At 36.5% G+C, this 12,665-nt stretch overlaps 1 protein-coding gene across 1 annotated transcript in view; it reads left to right on the top strand.

Annotated features, from left to right (window-relative positions):
- Positions 1-12,665, top strand: part of COL25A1 (collagen type XXV alpha 1 chain) — a 452,646-nt gene that overhangs the window by 381,876 nt on the left and 58,105 nt on the right. The window contains exons 14-17 of the mRNA XM_029234563.1: positions 738-764; positions 3,441-3,485; positions 10,806-10,838; positions 11,264-11,299. Coding sequence (XP_029090396.1) covers positions 738-764; positions 3,441-3,485; positions 10,806-10,838; positions 11,264-11,299 — 141 coding nt within the window. The remainder of the gene's footprint in view (positions 1-737; positions 765-3,440; positions 3,486-10,805; positions 10,839-11,263; positions 11,300-12,665) is intronic.

Below are 12,665 nucleotides of genomic sequence, written 5' to 3'. Positions count from 1 at the left end.
TTCCTGGGTAAAGTGAAAATGAGATTCTTTTCAGAACACAATTTTGCATTTTAGTCCTTGTACTGTCATGGTCATCATTTTGAGTAAAGACATCTCTCCTAAACTCACTTAGAGTCTGCCCCAATATAGTATCTTTTCTGAAAAAAACTAATGCCTCCTAAAGTACACCTAACTTGGAACATAGTGGTTAACAACAGATTGAAGAGAGTTCATGACATTGTGAAGGGGTCCAAGTTCAGGCCTTAGTCACATCAGGGGAAGACAGATTAGAGAAATACACTGGTACTCTGACCCCTGAAATAATCCGTGCACCAGGGGCTGCTTTGAATGGAAGATTTCATTGAAGGATGTAAGTAAATAAACTCACCTTACTGAGTCTGAGTTTGAGCAGAATAAAGTGTCATAATCTCAAAAGCCTCTTGAGACGTTGAATTGTCACAACATTTTTCTCCTTAGTGCCCTAAAAGCCGGGTTTTGGCTGATCATCTTAAATATCTTTCTTTAGTCCTCGAAAGCAAAGAATTAAAATTACATTTGCTATTGATATCCATACTCAGTGCTCCAGGAAACTCGTCTTAACCTTTTGTTTTTATAGAGCAACTATATATTGCCAAAATAGAAAATGTCATGTATAATTTATCTATTAATAGTATGTTCAATATCTGATTTTGTTTAGTGTTGATTGATTAGGTGTTTTATAATTTAATATGTCACTCAATCTTTGTTCTTTTGGCCAGGGACAACCTGGAGAACGAGGAGAAAAGGTGAGAATGATTCTGCTGATTTTTATTTTTTTTTCCCCAAAGAGGTACCAAACTGAACTGTATTTATGTGTGGTTGGATAGACAGATACAGGTATACAAGCATACCTTGGAGATATTGCAGGCTCTGTTCCAGATCACTGCAATAAAGTGAACATTGCAATAAAATGAATCACACGAATTTTTCGGTTTCCCAGTGCATATAAAAGTTACGTTTACGCTATACCGTAGTCAGTTAAGTGTTCAATAGCATTATGTCTAAAACACAACGTGCCTGCCTTAATTGAAAAATGATGCTGTTAGAAAAATGGCACCCTTAGACTTGGTTGACACATGGTTGCCACAAATCTTCAATCTGTAAAGAATGCAGTAGTATCTTTGAAGTACAATAAAGCAAAGCACAATAAAACAAGGTATGCTTAGTTATATAGATGTAGATAGATATAATGACCACTGTTTTTTCAAACTGCTAATTAGTGGAAGGAGAAAATAGTGTAATTCTTATATATGTATAGAAGTTTGGGTAAAAAAGATTTAAAGAAATGGAGGAGAAGGGTGCAAATTTAAACATTCTATGTCAGGCTTTTAAATGACTTTCAAAAATCCCTAGGCCTGCAAAATTTTTGTTCTACCTATTTGCTAATGCCGCTCCAGTACTTTTCTAAGCATCCTTCTCTCTCTCTACTACTTCTGAGGTCAGTAGGTTAAAGGGATACAGATGTTTACCTGCAGCAAATACACTGAAAGTTGTCCTAAAAAGAATTCCCATAAAACCCAAAAAGAGAAGCAAAAGGAGAAGCAGAGTGCATATGTTAAATTTCTCTTAGACAAACATCCTTCCTTACTGCTTTGGGGGAGTTCTCATGCTATGTCCTTGACCAGTGTTTGAGAAGTATGCCGTCTCTGCAGGCAACTACCAAGATACCACATAATGCCCTTCATAAGTGATACGATCTTTCTGACAAATCAGTATCATCACCACTAATCCCCAAAGAAGTACATCTACAGATCCAGCAAGCTTCATGAACGTAACTGTAGTTTTGAGCTGTATTTTACAACTGTATTCTTGTAAAACAAAAATAAAAAGGCATTTATTTAAATGGAAGGAGAGCAGAGCAGAGAGGCAACTCAGTCAAACCCTTCACTTCATGGCCACTCTGAACCAGTTCTCCTAATAAGAAAGTTTGTTTTGTTTGTTTTGTTATTTAATAAAGGGATTTCCAAGCAACTTTTAAAAGTGTGCTAATGAGATGCCTATCAAAGGTCCCCCATAACTTATGATCAGTATATTTATTTGGCTTCCAACCAGTTCATGGTAATTAACCTGAAATGAATTAGTCATCAGATGACTCTTTTGTGTAGAAATTAAGGAGGGAAAGGGAGCAGTGCCAGCACCATTCCAGGGACTCATCAGATAAAGCTGCTCAGGCTCCCAGGCCGCTGTGCTGTCCCCGTCACCATAAAAGAATGCCCGAGCAGGATAGCCTCATGCTTATTTGAAACAAGAAAAGAAAGTGAAGAGAAAAGGTTAAACTCTCCCTCCTTCGCCACCCCTCCTTCTCCCAGGGAAAGCATTATCAGTAGCTTCTCTCTTATTTTACGGAAAATTTTAAATGATACAAGAGTGACCTCTTACGCAGCTGGGCAGAAGGGTATTCCAGCTTACGGAATGCATGAACAATAATGCATTGTTATTGCTAATGATGATCATTAACAGCTTATGATGTGTCAGATACTGTCCCAGTTGCTTTAGACGCAGTAATTGTTTATTTCTTATAACCCCATCAAATATTCTTACCCTTACGTTGCACATGAGAAATTTGATGTAAAGAGAATTTCATTTGCCCAGTAGGGCCTGGACCTGGGCTCGAACTCTCTGGCTCCAAAATTCATGATGTTTCCACTAGAGCATTCTATAAGACTTAAAGAATTTAGAATTTAAGAAAGCAAAGCATGGATAATAAACAAATGACTTTTTCCCTAAAGCACTGCTTGTGGGTAGAAAGATATCAGTGAGGGAATAGGCATAGGAGCTCTCAAAAATAACAAAGGAAGCATAAACTCCCCAATTTATTTTACTCTAATTTTTTAAAATTTTCTAATAAGATATAAAACATTTATTTCTCAAATGCAAAACACTTAGGCCCAGATAACTCAATGTTATCTGGGTGCAGCAGTTTTGATGGCTGGGTCATGCACTTTGAGGGCCTGGAGATTTGAGATGCGTAGAATTCACAGATTGAAGGGAAAGGAGAAGGCAGGACTCCAGGTGGCAGGAGTGGGACAAGGAAGGAGACAGAAAGGGTAAGGCACACGGCATATTGAGGGAGTCAGGAGAAAGCCTTTGTTAGAATGACTCTTTGAGCAGAGAAAAGAGAAAGAGTTAAGGGGGCCAGAATAGGCTATTAGTGCCAGAATAAGCTATTAGAAGTCAGAGAAATTACCTTCTGTTATTATCGTGGAGTAGTTTAAAACTATTTAGCCATGTTCATTGTAATAAAATTTATTTGGACTAGTTGATATCAGGCAGCTGGTCAAGTAAAGTACATTAGCTCTGTAGAACATTTACAACAGATTTTAATATATAGTGCCTATGAAAGGAAACTTAAAATAATGAAAAGTACTCTTTGCTGAATGTCACCAATATATTTTACATGTATTGCTTTTTTCCCCTCCTAGGGAGATGCTGGAGAGAATGGCCCCAAAGGTGATACAGGTGAAAAGGTACAGTGTTGCAAAATATGAAAGAGTATGTGTATGAGCAAGAATATTTCATGTACATGAAAATGGGAGATCAGAGATAATTCTACACAATTAGAAAACTTTTAAATATTTAATGTATAAAAGGTGATTATTCCACCAGCTCCTAGCTACAAATTTAAATATTTTAAAAGTAAAATGCTATGTCAAAAATTCTAGAAAATGCGTAATTGGGTTTCTAGTAATATGACTTTCAAGACAAAAAGAAACACACCACTATTTATGTGTAAATGGAACACTCCCTTTATACACAGAGATATAAAAATAGAGTTCCTAAAGTGATTCCATTTGTCCCGATTTTAGGATAGAAGATTGCAGAGGATTCGGAGGGGATGTAAGAGTTTGATAATCAGCTAAAGTCAGTTGATTAGAGCCTCTCATGCAGTCTTGAAAATTTGCTTCAACTTGAAATCTACTAGATCCAGATATTTTGTCAGCCTTTGTATTCTCTCTCTCTTTTTTTTTTTTTTTCTTTTTTGGCCTTTAAACCATTATTAGCACTTATATTGCGGTGGTCTTTTGTTCATCTTCCTACCTCCTGTCTTTTTTTCCTCAGTCTATCGAAGTTTTTGCTTGGATTCTTACTTCACACACATCTCTGACATAGGAAGGAAATTTTTATTTCATTTGTGCTGTATGTTAAGAATTAAGAAAAAGATCTTTTAAGAAACTAAAAATGGAATAGTCAGATTTAATTTAAATCAGGCTAATTGATGAAACAAAGAATGATTCATTTAGGCTTGTAGTTGAGAATAAGAATACTTTGAAAATTATTATGGTACAGATGGACAATTGTTAGTCATAAAAACATACCCATAAAGTAAAGAGAAATTTGTCTTCCTCATTCTTATAAATATTAATATAAATATGGCATGGGTGGTAGGGAGAAATTAATGGTAGGAATAAATGAATGTCACCGAGTAGCAACTGTGTTTGTATTCAAAAGGGAGTCTAGAAATTAGAGTGGACTCTCAGTTTCTTGTAGACCAGGGTTTCTCAGCCTCTGCACTACTGACATTTTGGGCTGGATAATCCTTCTTGAGGGAGCTGTCAGATGTCTAGCCTCGTTCCTGGCCTCTGCCCAGCGGATGCCAGTAGCAGCTCCGAATTGTGACAACCAACACTCTCTCCAGAGGTTGCCAATTGTCCACTGGGGAAAAGAATCATCCCTCACTGAGAACCACTGCTGTAAACCCATTTTATTTATCTGTCAGATTTAAGTATCATGCTGCAATCCACCATGACATGAGTATGTTTAATACTAATGGGACCAGTGATATACCTCTGTGACTTGAAGTCAAAATTTAAAACCCTAGGTATATAAACATAGATATTTTATTTACCTTTGTTGTGTTTGCTTAAAAGCAGGAGTCAGCAAACTTTTCCTGTAAAGGGCCAGAAAATAAATATTTTAGGTTTTGTGGGCCATATGGCGTCTGTCACAACTACTCAACTCTGTCATCGTAGCATGACAGCAGCCATAGACAATATGTATACATATGAGAGTGGCTCTATTCCAATAAAACTTTATTTCTGGACACTGAAATTTTAATTTCATGTGGTTTTCAAATGTCATGAAATATTATTCCTTTTATAATTTTGTTAACCGTTAAAAATGTGAAAACCACTCTTAGCTCTTGGGCCACACAAAAACAGGTGGCTAGCTGGATTTGGCCCTCGGGCCATAGTTGCCAACCTCTGTTTAAAGAAAGGAAATCTTCTAAACAGAGAGCAGTTTCTCCAAGTGAAAACCATTTATGCCAAGTCTGAGCTACGCCTATGTGGATTTATGTAGAGAATTTTAATCTTTAGAATATGTATTTTTAGAGCTTAATTTTTGAATGTAGGCCAATAGTTTCTTTAATCACACATTTTTAAAATTTAATATTGCAATAGTAAAGCAACTTTGTTTTCTTTGTAAAAGCTAAATTCATCTCAAAGGAATACGGTTCTTATTTTTTATATTAACACAAATCATTTACCATGCTGACTCACACATAGTAAACTCTCAATAAATGTTAGCTTTCTTACCATATGGAAATGGAAATCAACTAGATTGGTTATTTTTCTTTTTTATCAAAAAGTTTTATTAGTCAACTGAAATTAAGTTTGAGAAATGCTTCAGTTAAAATAGAAATCATTTCTATAAATTTTCAGTGAGTCTAAACAGGGGATTGTAAATAGGAATCTGTAACATATAATACGTAATCTGACCTGTAGCATTCATCCCCAAGAATGCTGTAATTGGAATATAATTTTTGATGTGTTTTTTAAACATTTCCTGCTTCTGTCACATAATTTGTTTCCAGCATGTTAGAAACACTCTTCTCATGGCCTTTGGGTTCGGTATGTGAAACTCATTCATCATTTACCAAGTTTGAGGTGTAAAATCAAAAAAATGCTTCTTTTCTGCCATTGATGTAGTAAATTACGTCATTGGCGATTCACTTTAATAGGATTTTTTTCCTTGTGATCCAACTAGGTGCTTTTGGATGGTAAAGCAATCTAAGCCTTTCCAGACTGGTCATCTGGAAATGCTGTGGGACTGTAAAAACCTCTGGGCTGGGTTTTCTCTGTGGCCAGAAGCTACGATGAACTCTAGAATTAAGAATGACCTGCCAAAGACTGATTTTAATCATGTGTGGAGTTACTACGGGAAGGTTATGTTCTGCTCTTTGGAGTGTTAATCCCACCAACTAATGTAGAAATGCATTTCTTATCTATTATCCCAGCACTTGAAAGTAAGTGTTGGTGCGGACCACTGAATGGTTCCATCATGCCATTCTATTATTCACAACCTTATCTGTTCGTTTAGAAATTTCACATTCTTTCTTTTTTTTTCTGAGCATTTTTTTAAAACTTTTTTATTTTATATTGCAGTATAACCAATGAACAATGTTGTGATAGTTTCAGGTGAACAGCAAAGTGACTCAGCCATACTTATACATGTGTCCATTCTCCCCCAGACTCCCCTCCCATCCAGGCTGCCACATAACATTGAACAGAATTCCCTGTGCTCTACAGTAGGTCCTCGTTGGTTATCCGTTTTCAGTATAGCAGGAAGCTTCACTTTCTTGGTATTGCCTGTCTGTATCTTCATTTTTCTTTTCTCCCCCAATCTCCATTTCTATAAATAACCGGCCTTCTTACTTTACACCTGCAGAGCATCTTTGATTTGCATCCTCAGAGCCTTTTCAGAAGCGGCACCCATATTTGGAGCCACCCACCAAATTGCCTTTTCTTGAGATCACATAGGAAGGCTTTTCTTTTGGGCATAGGGCCTTCTCCAATTTAGCACATATGATGCTTCCCTTAGCTTAGAATACTCTTCTCTGTCCACCTCCACCTCCTCACGTTCTCATCCTATTCCTGTCTACTGAGACCTGGATTTATTAAGTCATTTCCCTGGGGCAGCCTTTCAGTCTCCCCTGGACTGTCTCTGTTACCCTCTATGTGCTCCCAGAGCACTCTCTATGATCCCTTTCATAACCCTTATCACAATTTATTGTAATTCCTTGTTTAATTGGGCATCCAGCTCACTGGAAAAGAAAAAATAAACAAACAAAAAACTATAAGTTACCAAACTGTTCTATTCCCAACACCAATCCAATTTCCTGGCATGTAATAGGAAGATAATAAATATTTATTGAATGAAAAACCTTAAAAAAATTTTTTTTTTTTTACTTTCACCTGCTTCTTATTTTCATTGAATGGTAGAACTTTTTCCTGTACCATGCATTTGTTTATCATGTCTTCTGTGGTGACACAAAATTTCCCAACATGACAATTTCTTCCTATCCCAGACTTTTTTGGACGTGGAAAGAAAGAAAAAGAAAGTATCTTTTATGCATTCAATCAATAATATTTTCGAATACATGTATTTGTGTACATATATACTATATACATATATACAAATGATTACAGTAGTCCTTCGGTATCTCCAGGAGATTGGTTCCAGGATGCCTGCAAATACCAAAATCCTAGCATGTCCCTTATATAAAACGGGCTAGTATTTGCATATAACCTATGCGCATGCTCCCATATTCAATTGACCCTTAAATAATGCGGGGCTTAGGAGTGCTGAGACTCTGCCAGTTGAAATCAAGGTATAATTTACAAAAGGCCCTCCTTATACATGTTTCCTTCACATCCCTGTTTTCTCCATATCGTGGTTCCCCATCCGCCGAATTCAACCAACTGCAGATCATGTGGTACTGTAATATTTACTGTTGAAAACAAATCCACATGTAAGTGGACCTTTGCAGTTCAAGCCTGTGTTGTTTAAGGGTCAGCTGTACTGTAAAGCTTCTCTAGATTACTTATGATACCGAATACTATGTAAACAGTTGCCAGGCACACAGAAATTTAAGTTTTGCTCTTTGGAATTTTCAGGAATTTTTTTCTCAGAAGATTTTTAGTCCAAGGTTGGGTGAGTCCGCAGATGCAGAACCCAGGGATATGGAAGGGTGACTATATCGTAAGCACAGGACAAGGGCAGGGTTTGAAACAGCATTGTTCGCTTTATAGCCCTAGCTCCTAGTATCCCTGCATCCAGAACATGGTTGGCACATAATCGATGCTCAATAAATATTTATTGAATGAATTAATGACTGATAGAAATATCACCACATTCACTTTATTTATCCACATAGACTTTAGTAACACATACATATAATTACATACCAGATGTTGTGCTTGAAAATAACCACAGCCAAAGACAAAAATTCTGTACTTGAATGGTCAATAGCAAAGTCAAATTCATTTACCTCAAATATCTTCTCAAAGTATTTTTTGCTTTATGATTTACCCTGTGGAAACTTTTATTTTCAAACCAACTGATTTGTGAAGCTAAGGGTATACTTAGAGAGACACAGTTGGGTTTTTTTTCCTACTTTAATCCTGTATTCATTTTCACTTTTAGAGGAATGAGGATTATAAACACTGACTTTTATTTTCACTACTTGCAGCATTATCCTTTAAAATGTTTAACTTAGGAATGTCTTCCAGCAATTGCCTTGCCACTTAAAAGTTATAAAAATTCCTTGAGATTTCACAGTTCTAATTTTTGAAAAGAAAGTTGATATATCAGTCACAGTTGTCCATCAAATGAAACTGTTCCAGTTTCCACAAATAAATCAGGCTTCCTGGAAACTGTCCTTTCCTTCCCATCCACTTTTTCTGAGAACTAAATCTAGTCCTTATTCTCGTTAGTGGATTATCCAGTCACTTTCCATTAAAACACTGGGAAAAAAAAGTGTTTAAACTACAGTTAATACAAGCAACTTCCTTTTATTTATAAGTTTACTACAACCATTGTGCCCTGTTGCCAAAATGAGATAAACCAATAATTCTTTTCTTATTCCAATAAAAAGAACATGGCAATAGAATTCAGGAAGTCCAAAATTCACTTAGGCTCAAGTTGCTTCAATTTGCTCATCTATTGAGTAAAAATAGTAATATCTGCCCTATCTCCTGGGAGTCTTATGAGGTATAAATAAGATGAAAAAGGGGGCTTAGAAAAGTCAAAATTGCTTTTATGAATACAAAGGTCTCATTGTGCAAAATACTGATTCATTGGTGTTGATGGCTTTCAGACAGACTTGATTTAGTGGAAACAGAAATAAGTATTATTTTGTTAGCCACATTTATTTCGCTGCCCACTCGGAACTCAATTGATTATTAGTGATGGGGAAAAGAAACCAGTATCATTTTACAATAAGACAGTATTTGGTATCCTGTTCTATATGTTTTGTCATGTTTTAATTTTTCCTTGAGTAGTAGCCATTACAGATGTCAAAGAAACTCATGTTTCCTCAAATGAGTTAATTTATCATTTCCTCCTCCTTCTTAAGCTTTGTTTTTCTTCCCAAAGGTTTTTTTTTTGATTCTTGACTACTTGCTGAAAATATTCTTTCTGAGATTTGTTCATTTATTCACCATATACGTATCCAGCATATTTTATTCAGACACTGAATAAAAATAGACCCTGAACCTGCCCACAGGTGGCTGATCATCCAATGGAGGGACAAGCAAAGAATAGGCAGAAAACATATATACATAATCCATATGCAGTGAGCTTGCAGGACTTGAACAGGTGCTGCAGAGTGAGATGTGGATGTGAGGGGCATGTGTCTAGGTTGTTCAGTGAGGGGTTGAGGCAAAGCCACTTAAGAGCTGAACAAAGAGAACTGCCAGCTGTGGGGAGAAGAGAGAGAAGCTGAGGGAGAGGGGCAAGTACCTCAGGTGTAGAGGCCTGAGGTGTATCTCCATCTCTAAACGACATTGATGAGCAGCTCTCTAAACCTAGAACGAGGAAGTAGACCCCTAGAGCTCTGTGAGCCCTTGCACAGATAGGACAGCTGAGGAAACCTCAGTATGTGCCGTCCTCCTTGTGGCTATTTCTGTTTTCTCAAATGACTATGTTTTCTCCCTTTTATTTTCCTTGTAGCATGTTTATGGGACAGAGGACTAGAAGGAACTGGAAAATCTAGGCCCTTGTCTGACCTCGTATCAGAAATAAGCAGCCACCCTCCGTGCTCTCTCCTGTTAGCCCCTACCTGTGTATTTAGAGCACATTTGCCTTAAGAATGTAGTCACACTCGGTGAAATCTGGATGGAATACAATGCCTTTCAGAAAACCAGATTCTGTCTCAAGATTTTCTCTCAGATCTTCCTTGTGTCCCTGTCACCCACAAGTCATCCATCATCCTGTAACTTTCCGGTGACTGCGTTACAGTGAAATAGGTGTAGAGCTAGAAAAAAACGTGCTGGTCATAACGGTGACGGTGCTTCATGAGGAAAACAAACTGACCGGCGGCATGGCCTTTTCCAGCTCAACATCATTAACCCTTTGACTTCATCTGTTGAACCCTGACTTTCTGAAGACTGAAAGGGTCAGGGAACTCTAGTAAATGACAGCCAGTGACATTAATAAATTCCTGAAATAGAGAAAACTGAAATTCCAGATCCACTAATATATTGCTTTAGAATACAATTTTAGCACTGTATCAAGGGAAGAGATCCATATTTATATACTTATATTTATTTCAAGGAATGTAGTCCTTATGTATTTTGCAAAGTAAACCCATGTTTTTAGAAAGTATATTGTTTATCTTGGAAATTACTGACATCTTAGCCATATTGATACAAAATCTTAGGGAGCATAGTTCGGCCCATTGGTCATGGGGTTTCCTTAGGCGCTCCTGTAGATAACAGCTCTCTATGTGTTTGTGTGTTTCCTATTCCCATCACTTGTAGAATAATCTCTCATGCGTTTCATTTTAGGGTGACCCTGGATCGTCCGCTGCAGGAATTAAGGTAACTATAGCCTTGCAAGTGTTTGTGCCCCAGGAGTTACAGCTTTGACTTTTATAAGTCTCTTGTTTCCCTTCCCTTTTACCAACTTTGATGGTTCTAACTCTGTTCCTATACTACTGCAATAATCAACTTCTAGACACAACACGGAGTATCTGCTAGAAATCTCTGATAAAGACTTAAACAAGAGGTCTTGCCTTTTCTTCCCTTTCTGATTGGTTTTTATGGAAATGTGGATTTGTATGTGAGCTTTAGGTATATTTACAGCAAAAAAAAAAAATGTTCATATGTCTGGTGAGATGTAGAACAACAGAATAAAGTGAATGAAATGCATGTGTCATCGGGGAGGCTGAAAGTGTCCAAGGGCCTAAGGCTTTTGGAAAATTCTTATAAGGCTGCCCTTTTCATCTTTGATTTTCTTTGGCCAGGGAGAGCCCGGAGAATCTGGTCGTCCAGGGCAAAAGGTAAATCCCTATTCTGGTGTGTTCTTTGTACTGTCTTATAGTCACCATTTGACTATGTTTGCTATCACTGTATAATATGAGAACAATTACTGAAAATGATGCCATTTTCATGCCTTATATGCAGAGTGTTTTTGAGTGTTTTTCATTTTAAAAGGGTTGATGCTGACCATAGTAAAAGTACAAACATAATCTGGACGTGTAAAAGGATGCTTCATGAACTAAAGTCAGCATATACTGAGCTGTTTGAGACTAACAAAGATCTGCTGGGTTGGAATGCCAACAACCTATCTTGCATGTTTAAAAATACTCTGCATGTTTCTATCTTTTATGAGAAGAAATGAATATTTACTAAACTGTCTCAATAGGGAATGACGGACAGTTCTTTTAAAATTATATTCCTTTCCTCTCATTTCAAATACTTCCCTGCTGATAACTTTTTTTTGTGAATAATATCTACCTAAGCAGTGAATGTTATGCTGTAAAAGAGGTTTGTTCATGAACTAAGTTTTAATTGGAGACAGTAACCAAACCACTTTAACCAATCTAACGTTAATTTTTTTATCATTTGTGCTTCACTTCAGTGATAAATTAGAGGACATGCAATGAATATGTTTATTCTCATTTGAGTCTGAAGCAGGAAACGACTGTTCGTAGTCTATCGTCTGAGCATCTGGATATCAATGCCCAGTGCAGATTTTAGATTTTTAGATAACAGATGTGGCTAACAAGTAAACGTGAATTCCACATTATGATAAATCTCTGAGATCATGACTCTGCCTTTGTCTAGCAGTAGTTAATGTTATAGAAAAAATAATATGAATAGAAACATAGAATATACCTCATTAGTATAAAGAGAAAGAGAGAATAAATCCCATTGTAGTCGTTTGGAACCTTAGAACATAACATAAAAAAATATTCCCACATTCTTGAAGTTATTGAGAGGATCACTGCTTTGTTTAAACACTTCAGATTAAAGTGTTTTTTGAGAAGGTCTTTCACATTCTTTTAACATTTCCCTAATTGAAAAATAGATTTTCTTGAAATTAAGAATCTAAGAGTAATGATTCATTAGACCCAATTTCAGGTAAAGTTGAGACTTTTCCAAAGAGCCCAGCATAACTCTGCAAATTTTGCTCTTCAGTGCCTAAGATTTCCTAATGATTCTTTATGTAAGAAATTTGAAAGTAGTGATATCACAGAGATCCATGGTCTGCTTTGGTTTGAAAGAGCATCTAATTTTCTCAGATGATCTCATTTTAAGTCCCTCAGTCTTTAAAAATTAAAAGCTAAATTTAAACTGCTCTCCAAAACTGTGATAAGTTAAAAGAATTGTCTGCAAAACTGTTATGTCTTTTTAAAAAACAAA

Source organism: Monodon monoceros, unplaced genomic scaffold, assembly GCF_005190385.1.
Source record: "Monodon monoceros isolate NGI ecotype Baffin Bay Population unplaced genomic scaffold, NGI_Narwhal_1 Super_Scaffold_20, whole genome shotgun sequence".
Taxonomy (NCBI): Eukaryota; Metazoa; Chordata; class Mammalia; order Artiodactyla; family Monodontidae; genus Monodon; species Monodon monoceros.
The sequence above is the reverse complement of the archived record's forward strand: the minus strand, read 5'-3'. Positions and strand labels throughout refer to the sequence as shown.